At 41.2% G+C, this 18,271-nt stretch overlaps 6 protein-coding genes across 7 annotated transcripts; 3 read left to right on the forward strand and 3 right to left on the reverse strand.

The window, feature by feature from the left end:
- Positions 1-5,619: 5,619 nt before the first annotated feature.
- On the reverse strand, positions 5,620-7,071 carry LOC108600237 (transmembrane protein 267). Of its 2 annotated transcripts, XM_017987664.2 has the most exons (4): positions 6,810-7,071; positions 6,295-6,741; positions 5,847-6,235; positions 5,621-5,790 (listed from the first exon to the last, which is right to left on the reverse strand). In XM_017987664.2, the coding sequence occupies exons 2-4, from the start codon at positions 6,586-6,588 to the stop codon at positions 5,775-5,777; spliced, it is 699 nt and encodes a 232-aa protein (XP_017843153.2). In that variant the 5' UTR covers positions 6,589-6,741; positions 6,810-7,071; the 3' UTR covers positions 5,621-5,774. The 2 variants fall into 2 exon arrangements, with proteins under 2 accessions (XP_017843154.2, XP_017843153.2); XM_017987665.2 differs by having other exon boundaries at positions 5,620-6,235.
- A 26-nt stretch (positions 7,072-7,097) lies between these two features.
- On the forward strand, positions 7,098-7,912 carry LOC108600238. Its single transcript, XM_017987666.2, has one exon. The coding sequence runs from the start codon at positions 7,144-7,146 to the stop codon at positions 7,753-7,755; it is 612 nt and encodes a 203-aa protein (XP_017843155.2). The 5' UTR covers positions 7,098-7,143; the 3' UTR covers positions 7,756-7,912.
- Positions 7,913-8,016: 104 nt separating this feature from the next.
- LOC108600236 (aldo-keto reductase family 1 member B1) lies at positions 8,017-9,430 on the reverse strand. The gene is made up of 6 exons (XM_017987662.2): positions 9,359-9,430; positions 9,079-9,246; positions 8,850-9,022; positions 8,642-8,786; positions 8,384-8,581; positions 8,017-8,307 (listed from the first exon to the last, which is right to left on the reverse strand). The coding sequence occupies exons 1-6, from the start codon at positions 9,428-9,430 to the stop codon at positions 8,116-8,118; spliced, it is 948 nt and encodes a 315-aa protein (XP_017843151.1). The 3' UTR covers positions 8,017-8,115.
- Positions 9,431-10,015: 585 nt separating this feature from the next.
- On the forward strand, positions 10,016-13,430 carry LOC108598517. Its single transcript, XM_017985195.2, has 3 exons — positions 10,016-10,142; positions 10,452-11,667; positions 11,730-13,430. The coding sequence occupies exons 2-3, from the start codon at positions 10,661-10,663 to the stop codon at positions 13,021-13,023; spliced, it is 2,301 nt and encodes a 766-aa protein (XP_017840684.2). The 5' UTR covers positions 10,016-10,142; positions 10,452-10,660; the 3' UTR covers positions 13,024-13,430.
- A 985-nt stretch (positions 13,431-14,415) lies between these two features.
- Positions 14,416-15,017, forward strand: LOC108598257 (heavy metal-associated isoprenylated plant protein 33). Its single transcript, XM_017984873.2, has 4 exons — positions 14,416-14,436; positions 14,492-14,728; positions 14,792-14,838; positions 14,897-15,017. The coding sequence occupies exons 1-4, from the start codon at positions 14,416-14,418 to the stop codon at positions 15,015-15,017; spliced, it is 426 nt and encodes a 141-aa protein (XP_017840362.2).
- Positions 15,018-16,441: 1,424 nt separating this feature from the next.
- On the reverse strand, positions 16,442-17,519 carry LOC108598671. The gene is made up of 3 exons (XM_017985388.2): positions 17,183-17,519; positions 16,673-16,812; positions 16,442-16,600 (listed from the first exon to the last, which is right to left on the reverse strand). Exons 1-3 carry the CDS (start codon positions 17,265-17,267, stop codon positions 16,484-16,486), a joined length of 342 nt encoding a protein of 113 aa, XP_017840877.1. The 5' UTR covers positions 17,268-17,519; the 3' UTR covers positions 16,442-16,483.
- Positions 17,520-18,271: the final 752 nt, after the last annotated feature.

Consider the following 18,271-nt stretch of genomic DNA (forward strand, 5'->3'; position numbering starts at 1 on the left):
GAACACAATTCAATTAATGTTTATTTGCTTACTATATGTTCGTTTCTATCTTATAGCTTAGCCCACAGCTGTAAACGTTAATTGAGCTGTTTCGCTTGAGATAAGCGTCAAGGTAGACAACCAAACACTTTCATAAAAGCTTCCAACTGACTCACAAATATTTGCCCACAAGACAGGCAATGTCAAAAGCGCCACAACGTCATTTATAAAACAAAAAATCACCCACATAATCTCTGATAAGATCTCTGCGCTGCACTGAGCTCAATGCTAAGTTGGTTTAGCATCTTTGGCTTTCTTGCACGTGATCTGTTTTTGTTAGTTTATTAACAACGCTATCATTCAGTTTAATTAATATTAATGTTTGATTGTTTTTGCTGTACTGATAAGATTATTTATAATAAATACTTGACAAAGGCGCCCCAACGCCCCCTTCATTTCAATATTTATTTTGCCAACTGCTTGCAATTGCCTTTAGCTTAAGCCACATATTTCAAGTGTCAGTGCACCTGTCAGGGCTGTGGCACACAAAAATAAGTGATCTATTTAGCAAGAATACAATTTTATAGCGCTTTCAAAAGAAATAAATATTAAAGCCGTCTGCGCTTTTAATTTTAGCATTTAGCGACACGCAAAAGGCGGCCAAATCTATTTTTATGACGAGAGTGCAGCGGCAATTGCAATTTTGGCTGCCAATTGCAAATTGCGTATACGCCAGGTGAACGTGCCAAAGCAAATTATGAGCAATTATGGCTGTAGTTTCATTTGCTAACAGAAAGTTTCAGTTTGTAGCTTTTAATTTGTTTAAATATTTTAGTTTACAAACACAAACAGCGTCTGCAGCAGTGGCAACAACAGCGGCAGCAGCTAGTGCCCCATAGAAATCTAATTCCATGCATAGCCATGTCCTGCGAATAATACAAACAGAAAACAATACCGCACACACACACACACACACACACACACACGAAGAAATATATATTTACCTTTGTGGCACGTTTTCCCAACAACGCTGTGCCCAGCATCTGTGAAAATGAAAACAAAAAAATGCACACAAAATAAATAGATTTAACAATAAAACAATTTCTATGTTTTTGTGTAAAAGTATTACTATGACAACCAAACTTAATTGCATATTTTCAAGCGCAAATTAAATTTGTACCGCTTGGGCACGCTTCACTGTAGCTGGCTTCCGTTTTATTTACATTTTTGTTTTTATTTGACATTTTCTTTATTACGTCGTTATTTAAGCAGCAAACAATTCACAGCGTAAATACTATTTTTATAGTAAGTTTTATTTTAATAGTGCAAAGAATTTAAAACATGCGCCAAAGAAAAAAAGGTTAAATAGCTAATGAAATTGCAAGCAATTGTTTAACAATTTAAAATATACATGTGCCTGTCTATAACCGATTTTATTTATAGTCTACGTCACATTAATAAATGAAAATTAAATCACTTTGCGCAGTAAACTGTTTAGTATGCAAAGCCTTACGCATGGTAGGAAACTATGCGAAACCTTGGCCCAGGTTAGTTGACGTAAACAACACAAATTATTTTTACACACAGCTTTCGATTAAATTTATATGCACATTACAAACAAACTTAATGTGTTTTTTATTGTCTCGTTATTTAGTCACATTTTATTAGCTTGTTTTCACAGGATTAAAATTTCAATTTAATGCGTGAAAATTTAAGAAATTTTAGGGCACATGGAGGAGTTCATGGCTTGTTTATTGTTTTGCTCTGGCGACAAACTAATATTATTGCTTGGAAATTTCTTTCAGTTGTTTATAGCGAGCACATCATATTTTTAACCAAAATTTTGTGAAGCGCACAAAAGCTAATAATCATTTTTGTTTATCTAGCGCGTTGAGTTTATTTTTGCATAAACACTGCTGTATTTTATATATATATATATATATATATATATATATATATGCGTATATTTTTTTTATGTTATGGTTGCTGTCTGCACTGGCGAAGATTGTAAAATTTACTGTAGAGAGCGCATTAGGCAAACATTCTATGAGACACAAGTCCATTAGTAGAAGAAGCAGCAGCAATAGCAATGCAAATTTTAATGCATTTTAATGATGTGTTTTGTCTACAATGTTGCTTAGCATATCAAATAAACATTGTACCAAATTGCGAAATTTGTTTACAAACTGTTATTGTATATTTTTAATTAGTTTTTTTTAGCGCTTTGCGCACTTTGGAGACTCGTTAGATGAAACGAGCTGTCGCTTGTATTTTGTTTCATATTTTTCTGCTCCATAAACTGTAAAATATTAAGGCTAATAATGTTATAAACATTATTTACAGTCTGCGAGCAGCGGCAGAAATAATTAATAATTTCTTGGCACGCATTTAATATTTATGGTATACACGAAATCAATTTAGCAGCTATTCTCAGACATTTCAAATCAAATTTTATAAATATTTTCAAATTGTTTACTGTAACCTTTTGGCTTGTGGCGATTATTTGTGCAACTTACCTTTAGCTGTTGACGTAGTCCACTCATTGGGCTCATTCGATATTAATAGTAGCGAACAAAGTGCAACGGCAAAAGTGTGTGAGTGTGCAAGAGCAAGTAGCAAATCAAAAAGTGCCTTTGTTGCCGGTGGCGTATGTGTGATATTTGTATTTAATATATAACAGTTAAATTATTTTGATTTTGTCAAATAACTTTATTGCTGAGTATGATAAAAATTTTTTAAATAAATGCCACACGTTTAAGCAATTAGTATAATGTACCATAAAAACGTCAAAAACTTTGTCGCACTATAATTTCATGTTTTTTTTCAGAGTTCTTTAGATGTATGCTTATTTATTAAAACTATAAACGGGTAGCGCGCGCGGTCTTAGCAACGATCGTTTCGCAACGAAATCTCAAACAATATTGAGGCTTTCATGAACATCGAACGCTCGACGTAGCCAGAGTCGAAACGCTGAAGCAAGCAACAACAATAAAAATACACAAAAGTGGGCGCGAGACCAGCCAGCAAATAAAGCACACAAATCTACATATAGCGCATATATATAAATTCAAAATATAGAAAAAGAAATTTAGCTGAAAGCAGAAAACAAACTAAAAGGCAGCGAGCAAAGAAGCAAAAAGAAACCGGCAGCTGCCATGCCAGACATTTAGTTATTGCTTTTGTGTTTTGAAATAATTTTGATTTGTTATTCGGCATTTGCCAGTTTGTTAATTTCGTGTGTAATTTACAAATTTTTATAAATATAATTCAATTACGACAAATTTAAATTTAGCTTTATGCTTTATAGAAAAAATCATAAAATTGTATACATATGTTTTGCGTGTGTGCAAATTAATGCTTAGCTAGACTAACGCTACATATATATAGAGCTCAATAAATTTGTCTACCTTCTAAGAATAGGTTCATTGTTAATTGTGAATTGTTTATTAGCGCGATTTATGGAACAGTGGGCACCAAAATGCTGAAAGCTCAAAGTCAAAGGCCAGAAAATGTTGCTGCGTTGATTATGTAAACATATGGCGGCATTATGTTCAGTTCAGCGTTTTAGACAGTGCATTCAACTCGGCACATGACAAGCGTTCAATGTTCATGCAGCAGCTGTAAGTTGCACACATTGCGTATGAGTTATATTTAAATGCAGCAACAGTTTTCGACAATTTGCCCTTTTGCTGGGTAAAGCGCCAAGAAACTTGACAAAAAAGAGAGCGAAGAGCGGAAGAACGGAATTAAACATGTTTATTGTCTTAATTAGTCAGCTGTCGCTTGCTTGTCGCCCAAAGTGGCGGGTACTTATTGTCAGACTGCTTAACGCAGAAAATCTAGCTTGATCTGCATTAATGTGACAACATTTAGTGTTATAACTTATGAAGCATACGTCGCGTTCGCCTACAGACAGTTAATTAAATTGTTTGCTCTTTGTCATTTCTCAACTTTTGATTTGTTAGCCAGGTTATGCAACTGTTTGCTTGCACTTGTACTCAAACTTTGGCAACTTTTTAACAAGCTCATAACTGAGTTATAACGACAGTTTAACAACGCAGCCTTCGGTTGAGCTGACTTGCTAAATATTTAATCCTGTAGGTGGTCGACCGCTGAGCATATCATTATCAGCTCGTTAAGATCAAAGTGTGCTAAATACAATATCAAGCACAATGACTATTAAAATGTACACAAGAATTTAAATACAACTGCCACTTGAATTAATTTCAATGTGTAGGTGTCTTTATTTATTTATATGCCCGAAAAATAAATATGCAGGAAATGCGCCACGCGTTTTGCTGCAGAAATTGTGCCAAACGTTATTAGGACTATACTTATGCATATATGCATTTGAAAGATCTATGAGGCAAATTATGAACGTTTGAACGTTTTGGCGTTTCATTTATTTTTAACCACATTTTTGCAATCGCCAATATATTTGCACTGCAAATATTTATAGAGTTTATTTTTAAACAATTTTACGATTTGTAAAAACCAATATGTATAAATATTATGAAATTTTGCGCTTATATATACAATTATATATATATATATATATATATATATATATATATATGTGTGCCGTCGATTTTAAATGAGGAAGTTGTTAATGTGGATTAACAGCGCGCAAATTGAAAGCGTTTAACTAGTTATAGGCATGTCGCACTTGGACGCGTAATCGTCAGATCGCAAGAGTGTGAGAGAGTCAGAGTGCTCAATACTAGTAGCTAAATTAACTAATTGTTGTGAAACGATGCGTTTAAACGTGCCAAGGTTAAGTGCTAAACAATAAAATTGACAGCAAGTGGTTTAGTCAAGTGCCAAGCTGCACTTACTGCAAAGGGATTCACGCTGTTATCCTCCGGAGACGCCAGTTTGACAAATACTTAACACACTTAAAGTTCGAGAGTACACACACTTATCAATATGTTTGTTTAAACATAAAACAAGCAAACAACGATCATCCAAGCCACAACGCTGATCAAACGCAAATGATGATCATGCCGCTTTCGTTTTTGTCAACCGAACATCTCAGCTGCGAACCAATGCTGTCGCTACCGCCGCTGTCGTCGTCGTTCTGTCTGTCGCTACGCGTGGGCGTGGGTGTGTCCCGACGTGTACATGTGTATGTGTACATAGTGGGTTAATGCTTTGTATTGTGGGTTAAATTTTGGCTCAACGCTTCATAAACTTTGCTTTTCTCACATTCAATTTTAATCACTTATTTATTACGCCGCAGTAGTAATTTTTCCAATGAACATTTTTTATATGCCTTTCAATTGAAATGATTACAAGCATACATCATTAAAATGCATGCATCTATAAAATTTAAAATAGATTTAATTTTTACAATTACCGCGAATTTGTCTTTTTGCATAGCAATGCGTTAGACACCTAAACTAACAATGGCAAATCGTATGAATATGTGCTCACCAAAGCTTAAAATTAAATCAATAGGCATTAAGTCTAAGCCCTGACTATATACAAGGCTTTGTTATTTGCAGTTTTAACAAGGCAATCTTTTTTTATTCACATTACTTGAGTACGGGAAGTTGAAAATTTAGTTAGTTGTGCGCTATGCTTGGATCTAACTAAGCTACTCCCTATTAGACTATAATATATGTATCACAAATTTGGATATTAAATGTGTGTGTACGTGTCAAGTTCTAGTAAAAACCTACGCTAGTTAATAGATATAAATAATTTAATAAATTGACAATAAGGTCTCATACCTATTTAGCCTACTTAAATTGTGTCCTGTTGTGTGGAAGTATTTGGTTTTTCTTAAAGCTAGTCTAATGCGCTTGAAGCCTAAGTAAGCATCTTTTAGTTAGTATATTTAGTACCGTAATATATCACAAACTTACACTTGCAGATAACGATAATGGGCTACAGAGCCGCCAGCGCTACTACGATAATTGCTCTCGCTAAGTTTAACATATTGACCCAAAAAGTTCAGCACCAGGCTGCTACGGCAAGCGTTATGCAGATATCCCAACACATATGGAGTTAGAATCGTGCCGACAATGTAGGCCAGCTGGGGTATGCGCTCGGTGTGATCATAGAAGGGCCAAAGCCAATAGCCACGACGCACAGCGTCCCGCGTATGATGCGTTATGAAAGCACACAGTAGTGCGCCCAACAAGAGGCTGCTGCGAAAATAGTTAAGACATGCGGTGCATATATAGAGCAGCAGCAAAGCCAAGACAATAGTTGAACAGTGCAGAAAGGGACGACGCGACAGATTGGTTGCATCCTGTTAAACAACATACATGACAATTATTCATACAATTACGTTTTGCACAAGCAACTCACCTCCAAATACAGCGAGCGCGCCTCTATGAAGTGGTCCAGGTCGATAAACGAGGAGACAACAAAACAGGTGAAAATCAATAACCAACCGAGCAGCTGTGTGGTGCGCTCGTAGAATTGCATGGCAAAGGCTATGCCCGTCAAGGCTCCGATGGCGGCATGTGTGGCATTGTCTGCCAACGCCTTGAGCAGAGGATGCTGTGTTAGCTCCACAAAATTGTCGCCCAACAAACATGTTATGGTGACCAGAGTGGTAAGCACAATACGTAAATAAACCATTGTGTGACAGTGGGGCATTGGATATCTGCACTTTGTACCTTGTACTCCAAATATGGCTTGTCACTTATATTTATATTGGACGGAAGCGTTGTAGTTACTTAGATTACAGGTAATGGGCGTATTCGTTGTTGTTCTTGTAGTTAACTGCGCACATGTTTTTTCAAAAGGCAACTTCAATAAAACAAGAAGATATTTGCAAATGGTCTGTACATAAATATTTTGTTATTTGCTTCACTCACGTGTTCTTAGCGCACCAGTTCCGCATGCAACGGCAGCAACTGCAATGCAGTGGTTTGGGTCCAGGTCCTTGTGGTGGCAGCAACACACATCACGATTATATTGAATTTGTAATTGCCAACAAAAACAACGCCGCATGTTTGTTTTCATTATTTTCCCAAAAATAGTTGCGGCAGGCATTTCAGGCGTTATCGTTATCGGTCAATAGGGTATGTGCCTAAGCTGGCGACTGTCATCCAGTATACCACAACAAAATTTGGAGGGAAATTAATTTCAAGCCGAGCAAACAAATAAAGATATCTTGATATATTGTATTTATTTTGTAAATTAAGAAAGATGCCTCCTAAAAAAAGAAAAGCGGCGCAGATGGAGGACAAGTCACCCAATGCTAAAAAGGAAAAGCGCCTTTGTGGGATGAGCAAACATTTATTGCGAGAGCCACATAAGAGAATTCAAGACGCTGGAATGCTTCAATTTGCCAGGCGCATGAATCCAGAGTTATCCACGCGCACTCTTATATGTGGTAAATGCTTTGACAAGCTGAACAGTGTCTACAATAAGAAATATTCGAGGGCAGTACAATTAAAAAACAAACAGCGTGCTGGCGGTGCTACAAGCATTTCTGATGTAAGTTCCAGCCAGCGCACAGATTTACAAATTAGCAGCAGCTCAAGCAGTACGAATTTGTTACTGGGACCTGGGTCTTTCTCGAGCTCATCATCATCGGAATCCAATGCAACCGGTATTAATACAGTTGTGGTACAAAAGACGCCACAAGCTCAGCATCCCACTGCGACAGATGACGATGATGATGAGCCGTTGCTAAGCCTGAATGCTGTGAATGGCACGCGATTGCCGAATATTCAACCCATACCCAGCAGACGTCAGTTTGTGCATGCAAATAAACATATAATGGACATCTATCTAGCTGGCACAACTGGCGGTTAGTCTATGGCTATAGTAAGCAATAAAAGACTGAAAGACTAAGAGTTAATTGAAGCTATCTATGTTTTAATTAATCTCATAAAAAAACGACTTACTGATTATTTAGGCACAGTATGGAATATTATGCTTATATCTTAGACCTTGTTATAATTTATTTAAATTTTAATGTTAACTGTGGAGTAAATTTATTATGTACGATGTAAGCTAACTATTGAGAGCCCTTGTTTACTTAAATGTTATGTAATCAATAAAACGATGCTAGAATTATTGGAATATGGCATATGCATTCCTTCAAATAACTGTTTATTTAAGCATAAAATAATGTGAATATCGTGTACTGGTAAAAATATAATGTGTTTAGTTTTAAAACTCAATATGGAATGGATAATTTTTGCTTTTAATGGCATGTTCCATTTTTATAAGACGCTCGCCACTATTATAAGTGTCCAGCAAAGCGTGGTCCGAGGCATCCAATTTAAAATCAAATATTTTGAAATTCTCTTCTATACGCTTGGGATTTGAGGACTTGGGCAATGGAATGGTGCCAATTTCAATCTACAATTACAAAAATATGTATACATTAAATATACGAGCAGTATAAACAAATGATAATAATTTGATTGACACTTACCAGATAACGCAGCACAACTTGAGCCGTAGATTTCTTGTACTTATCGGCTATAGCCTGTACTTTGGCATCGTAGATGAAACTTGGCTGCTTCTTGGCCGGATCTGGCCTGCCCAGCGGGCAGTAGGCGGTCACTACAATATTGTGCTGCTTACACAGTGCAATGAGCTTCTTCTGATTAAGCGCCGGATGACATTCGATCTGCGTCAGAGTAATTTGTATATAGAAAGTCATCTAATACAGTAACCGCAGTAGGCTTACCTGATTATGTATAGGCTTGATTTTGCAGTTGGCAAGTAGGCGTGTTAATTGCTCAGAATTGAAATTGGAAACGCCAATGTTCTTGGTGAGGCCTAGCTCTACCAGCTTTTCCATAGCACGCCAAGTATCCAGATAGTCCACATCGCTGCGCAAATTAAATGCAAATTAAAATAAGCTTTTTAGCTGCAGCTGTCAAGTAGTAAATTACTTAAGCTCCACTTCGCCCTGGGCATTTGTAGGCATCATGTCGTCATCCCCACGGTGTACATAGGAATATGGCCAATGCATTAGATAGAGATCCACATAGTCCAGGCCAAAGTTCTGCAAAGTTTTGCGGCAGGCATACTCCACCCTTTCAGGCTCGTGAAAGTGACACCAGAGCTGACAAGCAAATGGAAATAGATAGTCTACTATGTGTGCTTCATGTAAACACTCACCTTGGTGGTAATAAAAATGTCCTCGCGCTTGATGACACCCTCCTCAATTTTACGCTGCACCGCCCGGCCCACCTCGTTCTCATTCTCATAGAAGTAGGCGGTATCTATGTGCCGGTAACCCACATCAATTGCATGCAGTGTGGCCCGCTCGCAGTCGCCGCCAAGTGACTGTAAATAAATAAACAGTTAATAATGGTGTGCAAGATAAGCAAACAGCTTGTCTATATGCTGATAAGCTCTAAAAGTTTTCCAAAGCTTGACAGACTAAGCAATTTATTACCGTATAAGTGCCCAGACCAATTGACTGGATTTGCGTTCCATTGTTATGCTTAACGTACGGAGCTGCCGACATGTTGACTGTCTGAAACACCTTGCTCAACTGTTGCGCCGGACGAACGCTCACATGGTTTTCATAGGCTGTAGTCGAGAGAGAGAGATAGCAGTGGGGACATCACACGTCTCACGTCTCTCGACAATGCGCTTGTTTGTGGTAGAACGAATATGTTCTCAGCGGCTGCAGCGCGCTGCGTTACGTTTGATGTTGGAGAGTCAGAGCGCTGCACTCAAATCACGATCTCTCACGCTTCAATTCCGTGCTCACCTTTAGTTCCGTTTTCTTTAGATTGCTCCCACGCAAAATGAGCGAGCTTTTGATTTAGCTTTTTTTCCGCCAAATTTAGAGGGACTTTAAGCTTATTGCAATATTGCTGACAGTTATTTATTTAAATTATTTAAATGTCGTAAATCAAAACACAATTATGCTGTTACTGCTTCAAAATGAAAAGTTGTAGGCTGCAGATTTAATTCTAGTTTGCAGAGCGTTTTATTTAATTATATTCACACTGTTTAAACTAATATATTGTAAATTTAAATCTTTGGCGCCTCTTGAGCATGGTTTAATGTGCGCATGAGCTGCGGAAACGCTTGGCAATGGGACAACATCTGTTATTTAAAGTGGCACAATGTAGTCGTAGTCCTTGCCAGCGTTATCGTCGTCGTCACATGCCAGCACATTGAATGGAAAGAAAACGCAGACTAGAGGAATTTTAATTGGTTATTGGCTGGTGAGTATTAATTAAACAAAATGATTATTAATTCAATAAAACGGCAGTGTGCAAGTGTTTTCAAGTGTTAAGCAGAACAAAGTAAATGAGAAAAAATTAACAGTGCGCTGTCTATAAATAGCCTGCAGGCACCTAACCAAATGCCAAATTAAGCATACGCCTAATGGGTGTGAATAAAGAAATTAAATGGTTGAAATGCATATGCTTTCGAGCAATAATTAGGGCACTTAAAATTAAGTTGATTTGGTTAAACAGCAAGCAAGAAAAAAATTCAAGGCGCAGCTGAAAATTATTGTATTGTAATTTCAGTATACGCAGCACGCCTACAACTGCGCATGCTCCAGCACCCAGTACCCTACGCGTTCGAGGCCGACACATACCAGCAGCAAAGTATCAAGAGCACCACCAGTCGCAGCCGCAGCAACAGCAGCCGCAGCAACAGCAGCCGCAGTAGCAGCAGGTGACAGTCACTGCGACAGCAACTCAAGGCTAATAAAATCAACGTGTTTACCTTGGACATGGCTGCGGTGGCGCACGGTTGCAGCAGTCCGCGTCAGCGTTCCTGCAATGGCAGCAGCTCACCTGGCGGCCATCACAGCTCCACACCCGCCATGTACACGACCATGCCGAAGTATGCGCGGACCGCCAGTCAAACGCTCTATGCCACAGGTCAGCAGCTGTTTGGCAGCGGCACTGGCGGTCTATCCAGCATGGATGCGCCGTATAACGGACATGGCACACTCTACATGTCTCAGCGGCCGCTGTCCGCCTCGGCTCTGCCCGAAACGGCAGCAGGCTGTCGCAATTACTGGAGCCAGAGCCAGCCGCATCCAAGCCACAGCGCCTTCTATCATGGCCGGCACTACAACTACAACAAGCGCAAGTCTGCAGTAGAGCTGCTGGCCGAGTCGAAGCCCTTCTACATCAAGTCGGACGCAGTGTTTGAGCGACTGCAGCAGTCAAGTTATCGCAATGGCAGCGGCACGAACAGCAAGCGTAATCGTCGCCCTGAAGAGTCGCACTACAATGCAGCGGCCAGCTATGAGGAGTTGGAAGACAGGCGCTACATGAGTCTCACCAGACAGCAGCAGTCGCAGCTGCAACAGCAATATCTACATCAGCAGCAGCAGCATGCGCAGCATCATCATGGCCATCGACATAGTCAAGGTCAACAGTCGTTGGCACGCTCTGGCGGCAGCGTTAATAACAATCTGTTGCAGCACAAGCTGCGCATGCTGTTGGGGGCCGAGGCCAGCAAAGAACGCGGCAGCAGCGCCACCTTGCGGCGACACGAGGACAACAGCGAGCTGTTGAACACGGAGTTTGACGAGCAGGAGTCCAGCGGCATAAGGCTGCCACCGCCGCTTTATAGAGCCTCCTATAGAGACTCATCCTATGGTGGCTATCCCAGTGAGCCCAATAGCGGCGGTGAGGAGCCACTGGTGCTAACAGAGAACTACAGGCCCATTAGCCCGCCGGCGGAGTATGCAGCCAAGTCCAGTCAGACGCACAATGAGCGCTATAGGTAAGCCCTAGTCATAGTGCACACATACTCAAGCCTAATCCTTGTTGTTCTTGCACCGACAGATACAACTACCAGCGTTCCTATTCGCACTCGCATGAGGTAGCCCATGGGGATGAACGCACGCCTTACACTGGCGGCGAGTACAACATCAATAGCCACAAGTCTTTGCCGGATCTGCACACGCAGATCAGTCGCCACTCGCCGCACAGCGAGATCTTGAGCTGCTGCAGTCGCGGCAATCGCTCCATCAAGTCTGCCGGCGAGTCCTCCATAAATCGTGACTCCGGCGGCAGCTCCGGACACTATACGCATCGCAGCGAGCCCTGCTATAAACGGCAGCGTGAGTCCACTGCCGGCACTGCCAGCGGCACCATCAAGAACTGCTGCAATCTGGTGGCCAGCACGCGACGTGACAGTGGCTCCTCCACGCAGCACAGCGCCAACTCTTACTGTGGCTATGTCACACCAGCTGGAGAGTACGGCTCACTGCATGCTCGCAATACGGACTGCATTGATTGCCGCTGCAAACAGGATACGGGCGGTGTGCCTGCGCCGCTTAACTTGTCCGCCTATGACAACGCCGCTGCTTCCGACTACTTGCTCAACTTTACGCCCACGCCAGAGGTGCCTGAGGCTTTTCAGGACGACTATACGCCCACGCCACCTTCGCCGCGTCTCAAGTCTTCGCAAACGCCGCGATACTCAAGCAGCTCCAGCCAACAGCTGCATACCAGCTCCCAGGGCTACACCAGCATTAACCACTCGCAAAGCTCGCTGGTGCAGAGCCCGGGCTCGGCGCCCTCTGTGGATGACATAAGTCCGCCGCCCATACAGTTCAAGCGGCAGCGCTGCATACGCTTCAAGAACCGTAACCGCTTGCCCGTGCAGCCTCGCACCTCGCCCATAAGCACTAGCGTCGACTGTGGCGGCGGCAGCGCTGGCTCGGCTGGAGGCTACAAGCGTAATATGGAGCACGAGAATGTATTCTTTCCCAAAGGTTTCTCTGCTGATGGCTATGCGCAGTCACATAGCCTGGATATGGAGCGTGAGGCATTGAATGCCAGCATCTCGGAGCTGGAGAAGTTCTTTGATCGTTTGGGCCTGAACGATGAGACGTTCCACGAGATTTTCAGTCAGCCGCGTCGGCATCATAATAACGAAACCGATTCAGATGACTCGAGCACCGTGTTCTTCTCGGATGTCAGCACCGTAGACTCAATGCGACTGCCGGATAGCACGGAGACGCAGCCGCAGACTACGCAACCGTATCGGCCTTCGGAGCCGCCTTCAATTGTGGAGCGCAATGCGCGGATTATTAAATGGCTGTGCAATTGCAAGAAGATGCAGTGCGCCTGAGGATGACAATGTTCTAGTTGTAGTTGTAGTGGGCACTAGTGGCCAGCATAAACTTTGATATTGTTCTTTACATGAGTATTTTTGTCTCTTGCCCGTAACCACCAAAGTACCCCACATCCCACATTTCCCCCAAAATAATCAAACAAAGAAACTCAATGTCAAAACTCAAGCTCTAAGTCAAAGTCAAGTACAAGTTCAAGTTCGATTTAGTGTTTTTGAAATGTAATAGCGTCACCTACCTGTACAACATACAAGAAGTACTTTTGTCCTTGCTTAGGTAACGTAACGTACATATGAATGTATATCCTGCTATTTAGCAGCGCCAATTAATTAATTGTACTTATTACTAATGCATATACTAGCAAATGAATGATCATATTTCAAGGTATACACATACAATGGTATTATTAGATGAATTATTGTACAATTAGTTCTTGTAATAAATCAAAATATATATACTATATAGAATACTATATATATTTGCATATTTGCCTACTACATATATATCTATATGTAGTTGCCAAATCGGCTGACAAACAAACACACACAAATCAAATATATGTATGTCATTGAAATTGAACCTACCTATTTATTAAAGTGTATATGGTTTGCATAATGAATAAATATTTACGATTATCTGGAAAAAAATAATTGAAATTGCTTTTTTGGAAACTCATAGAAGGACTAATATAGCAACCTAGACTACATTGACCTCGCTCGTTGGTATGTCTATAAAGTATTACCTTAACAACTTTTGGAAAAAATAAGTAAATATCATTATATTATCTCTTAAATTAAATTAAATTGCCGTTTTTAGATGGCTAATGATTCGAATTTCAGTATATCCCCTAAATATTTTTTGTCACATATGTCTCGAAATTTTAGAACCTTAAGCATTGGATATTTGATTTCTAGAGACTCGCATTTGTTAGAGTCCAAATAACTTCAGCATTATTTAGATATTAACAAGACATTTAGCTTAAAAGAAATGCAATGAAAGCATCTCTAACAATTGTTGACATTATTGAGATAGTACTGTATTTACTTAAACAGTTGATGGATATATAGTTCAATAATTTTACAATTTATTCTCACTGAAATGTTTATAGGTCGTTGAGTGATGTATAAAATTTTTATTTTTTTTTGTTGCTGCTCCACTTGACGCGACAATAAAACAGCTGCGAACTGATTTAACTGTTTATTGATGGGACTGACTATAAAAGACGCAGACAGTTAAATCGCTCACATCATTTGCATAAAAGGCAGTTAAGCAAATCATTTAAAATATGCAAAAGTTCTTAGTTATTATGCTGGCCCTGCTGGCGTTGGTAAGTTGCATTTGAATATAAATTGATTAAATATACAAATTGTTAATTAATTATTCAATTATCAATGCAGGCTGCAGCACATGGTGTAAGTAGTAAATATATTTTAAAAAGCATCGGTAAATATCGATGACTATTTTTAGCCACAAGACACTGAGCCTGGCAAACAAAAGGCACATCATCCTTATTCTAAGTCAAAAGACGGACATGGGGGAGGCGGAGGCGGTGGTAATAATAATAATGGCGGGGGTGGAAATAACGGTGGAGGAGGAGGAGGCAATGGAGGCGGCGGAGGCAACGGTGATGGCGGGGGCGGTGAAGGTGGCGGTGGCGGAGGCGCTCCACAAACTTGCCCGCGACCCTCTCCTGAAGCCATAAGAGTAAGTTTATAAAAGTACGTAGTTTGACTGAATGCTCAGCTATAAATTGCGTTTGGCTTGCAGTGTCTGCAACAGTGGGCGTGTCAGCAGGTTATACGTCTGGATCTGCGGTAAGTAGTCTCTGGCACATTGGCACTCAGTTTATTTACTTGCCATATATTTGGACAGCTGTCTGTTGAATCTCAATGGCAACAATCTGCTGGGGAATCTTATCAGCATACCCGGCGTAACTGGCGGCGGAGCTGCAGCAGGCGGCGGTGGTATATTGGGCAGCATATTGGGTGGCTAATGGCTTCGCCTGTCCGTCCTGCACAAATGCCAATGTGTGCACATTAAGCCAATAATAAAAATGTAGAAAAGCTAAAAACTAAACATAAAGCTCATCATTGCTAAATTGGAAACTGATGCGCTCGGGCTAATGGTCAGCCAATAATAATCATGGCTAAAATGGCAATGGCTGCAAAAAAGAATAAACGAAAAAAAACAAGGATGTGTGTGCAGCAGCAGCAGCAATAATCGTCTTCATAACCGTTAACTCAATTATTGTTTAAGCGCTCGTTTTGAGCGCAGGCAAATGCAATTAAGTGAGCAATTTTCAAATTAGCCAGCAATTTATACATGGCCCACCTTAAATACAAAGCGCTACTTGGAACGGGTGAAACGTTGCTGCTGCCGCTGCTGCTGGTCAGCATCCTTTTGTGGCGTAAGGACATTGCTAGCACTTTTGGCTTAAAGCTGGCTGCCTGCCTGGCCTGCCGTACAAAGTCGCAAATCATTGAAGCATATGCAATTATTCATTTTGAGGTTGAATGCGCTCGAACGCACACAAAGATACAAACGTTTCTATAGAACATGAGGCCCGCTCTCGCTCACGCTCTCTCTCTCTCTCTCTCTCTCTATCTCTCTCAGACTTTAACAATGCGGCAAGAAAATTTAAATTCAAGCATTGTGGTCGCTTTTACTACGCGTAGTTTTTCCAGCTTCCTTTTATTTCTTTTTATATATTTTTTGCTGTCTTTTTAATGCCCTCTTGATTGCAGTCGTTTCGCAAAGTTTTCGCTCTCCATTTAGCTGATTTCGTTTGTTGGCACTCCCGCTGCCACTGCCACTGCCCATGCCCCACGTGGCAGCCACAATTTTAGCTTAATCCGTCAGTTGCATCGACAGCTCAATAGTCTGTTTGGTAGCTTCAATTTCCTTTTGCCCTTTTATAATTAACTTTATGTGTATGTATTTAGTTTTATTGCTCGTTAGACAGTCACACACACACACACACACACACACACACACAGACACATACAGAGAGAGACGCAGACACTGCGCAAGGACAATGAAACAACAATTTGTGGCGCTTGGAGCCTGTGCAACGTGTGTAGCCTATTTTGGCATTTTCCCATTTCCCCATTGCCATTTGCCATTGCCTCATTGCCCCTTGAGCCTGCCCCATAGCCCGTTGCCATTATATTAATTACAAAACGTTTGCGATGCCGTCGCCGACGCCGCTGCCGTTGCCACAGTTCCTGTCTCACTAATGGCCCACAACAAGTAAATCACACGCAAAGCTCTAAGGCGATTTAGCCAAAGCGCACACACACACACACATATACACTGAGTGAGACTCTAACGGTTACCAGGCGGCCGTTAACGAGGCTCTGGCCCAAGCTGCAAAGCAACGAAAACTCTCCAACTAAACTTGAACTTATAAGCCAGCATAACTTGTAAATTCCATAAGTATACAGTTTTATTCAATTTGCATTATGCGTTCATAGCTTTGATGGCATCGAAGCTGGCAATGTCCGTTTCCATGGTGCTCTTAACGCTGGTCAGCTCCACACTGGGCGCCGCGGCCGCCGCCTCTGTTGTTGTCAAGTTCTGTTCAAAAAGTGGATGGGAAAATCTCTTTAAGCCTGGGCTGCAACGGCTTGAGCAGACTTTTAAGCTTACCTCTGCTTGCAGCAACTGGGTGTTGGGCTCCTTGAAAGCCTCCGACAGGCCAGGATGTATATCGCTAAGCGCTTCATCCCCATGCCGTATATAGACTGGTACATGACCTTTGCGCGGTGCCAGCTCCTGATAGGGCGCAGCTAGAGTTGGAAAATTTAATTACAAGCCATTAAATCATTGCAAGCGTGTTTGCCCTATCAGCCTGTTAATCTGCTATGACATACACCCGGAAACCTTGAATCACGACGCACAGCGTCAGCGTAATTATTACTAACGAGCCAAGAGCGACGCCAAACTGAGCCAAACTGAGAGTGAGCGCAAGCTACTCTCTCCCCCGTTTAAGCTTTTGGCACGCCACTGGCTTTAGACAATAAAAAATTATTAAAACCTGTTTCGTTGAGGCGCAACTTGAACAGATGTGCAATAAATCCACAAATTTAACATATTTGCTGTCCCATTAAATTGATTTATAATTAACTAACATAGCTATGATTATTAATGTTTACTCACCAGTTGCAAATTGTTGCAGGCAGAGACCGAGTAGCAGCACCAGCAGCAGTAAAATGTGGCACTTGTGGCATGTTGGCTTCAGCATACTTGTTGATGAGAGTTGAGTTGAGAGCGAGCTGCTCTTATTTATGCTTTTAAGTAGTTTATATATGTATGTATGTCGGTATGTATAGATTTATTTATGTAGATGGGTTTCTTTGGCATGCGCACGACGTGACTACAGACTCAAGACTCAGCGTGGATCGCGCGGCAGCTGTGCTTAAATCTTATATTGCCATTTGCTTGTTCTAAGCTCACACTCTCCTCAAAAATACACACACACACACTTACTCAGTTAGAGTTTGAACAGCAACAATAAACTTTTGCCTTGGCAAATTACTCATGGATAGATGATGATGATGATGATGATGATGATGATGGCTGTAATGAAGCTGTCGGCATTGGCGAACTTTTGCCAAGCTGTACAGCAGTAGGAGTAAAACGCATCAAAAGCAACTTGCTTGCTGCTTGCTCCAACTTTACTTGCTGAAGCCGCCACATTTAGTGGCCTTTGGCGTTACCCCATACGCTTGGGCCATAAAGCAGTTGCCGGTGCCAGTTGCGAGTTGCAAATTCAAAACGTTTGCTGCTGTTTTTTGTGTTTCAAATTAATTGGGTCGTTAGAGAAGCCATTTGCGCGGGTTTTCTTTTCCTTTTAATTGTTAAGCATGGCGCGGAACATGTGAAGAAACTGTCTTTGGTATCTCAGGCAGTGTGCCGAGAAAGTTTTAAAGGGCAACGCAAGGAGCAGCAGGAACAACATGTCTACAGGATGCTCAGCTCGTTTGGACAGCACGTTGTGTGTGGTGTGTGTGTGTGTGTGTGTGGAGCTGTAACCCCAGCATGACTACGGGGGGTACTGGGTGCTGGTACTACTTGTGTTTGCCTACTTCGATTGTTCCGTTGAGCGCGTCCTTGATACAATTCCATTTAGTTGTTACACAAGTGGCATGTAAAGGGCGCAAGATTTCAAATCAAATTGTTGAGCAAATATTCAACAGAGTAAATATGTTTATGCCGAATCAAGCAATTTTCATTTAAACACACACA

The sequence above is a fragment of the Drosophila busckii genome, chromosome 3L, assembly GCF_011750605.1.
Source record: "Drosophila busckii strain San Diego stock center, stock number 13000-0081.31 chromosome 3L, ASM1175060v1, whole genome shotgun sequence".
Taxonomy (NCBI): Eukaryota; Metazoa; Arthropoda; class Insecta; order Diptera; family Drosophilidae; genus Drosophila; species Drosophila busckii.

Excerpts from the sequence above, each read along its gene's own strand:
- LOC108600238 (XM_017987666.2), top strand. The coding sequence starts at position 7,144 with ATGCCTCCTAAAAAAAGAAAAGCGGCGCAGATGGAGGACAAGTCACCC.
- LOC108600236 (XM_017987662.2), bottom strand. The coding sequence starts at position 9,430 with ATGTCGGCAGCTCCGTACGTTAAGCATAACAATGGAACGCAAATCCAG. Across the intron at positions 9,023-9,078 it reads ACATTTTTATTACCACCAAG|CTCTGGTGTCACTTTCACGA; the intron begins GTGAGTGTTTAC and ends TTTGCTTGTCAG. Across the intron at positions 8,308-8,383 it reads AAGTTGTGCTGCGTTATCTG|ATTGAAATTGGCACCATTCC; the intron begins GTAAGTGTCAAT and ends TTGTAATTGTAG.
- LOC108600237 (XM_017987664.2), bottom strand. The coding sequence starts at position 6,588 with ATGCCCCACTGTCACACAATGGTTTATTTACGTATTGTGCTTACCACT. Across the intron at positions 6,236-6,294 it reads CGCGCTCGCTGTATTTGGAG|GATGCAACCAATCTGTCGCG; the intron begins GTGAGTTGCTTG and ends GTTGTTTAACAG.
- LOC108598671 (XM_017985388.2), bottom strand. The coding sequence starts at position 17,267 with ATGCTGAAGCCAACATGCCACAAGTGCCACATTTTACTGCTGCTGGTG. Across the intron at positions 16,813-17,182 it reads CCTGCAACAATTTGCAACTG|CTGCGCCCTATCAGGAGCTG; the intron begins GTGAGTAAACAT and ends TTCCAACTCTAG. Across the intron at positions 16,601-16,672 it reads CCCAGTTGCTGCAAGCAGAG|AACTTGACAACAACAGAGGC; the intron begins GTAAGCTTAAAA and ends CTTTTTGAACAG.
- LOC108598517 (XM_017985195.2), top strand. The coding sequence starts at position 10,661 with ATGGCTGCGGTGGCGCACGGTTGCAGCAGTCCGCGTCAGCGTTCCTGC. Across the intron at positions 11,668-11,729 it reads ACGCACAATGAGCGCTATAG|ATACAACTACCAGCGTTCCT; the intron begins GTAAGCCCTAGT and ends TTGCACCGACAG.
- LOC108598257 (XM_017984873.2), top strand. The coding sequence starts at position 14,416 with ATGCAGGCTGCAGCACATGGT. Across the intron at positions 14,437-14,491 it reads TGCAGGCTGCAGCACATGGT|CCACAAGACACTGAGCCTGG; the intron begins GTAAGTAGTAAA and ends GACTATTTTTAG. Across the intron at positions 14,729-14,791 it reads CCTCTCCTGAAGCCATAAGA|TGTCTGCAACAGTGGGCGTG; the intron begins GTAAGTTTATAA and ends TTTGGCTTGCAG.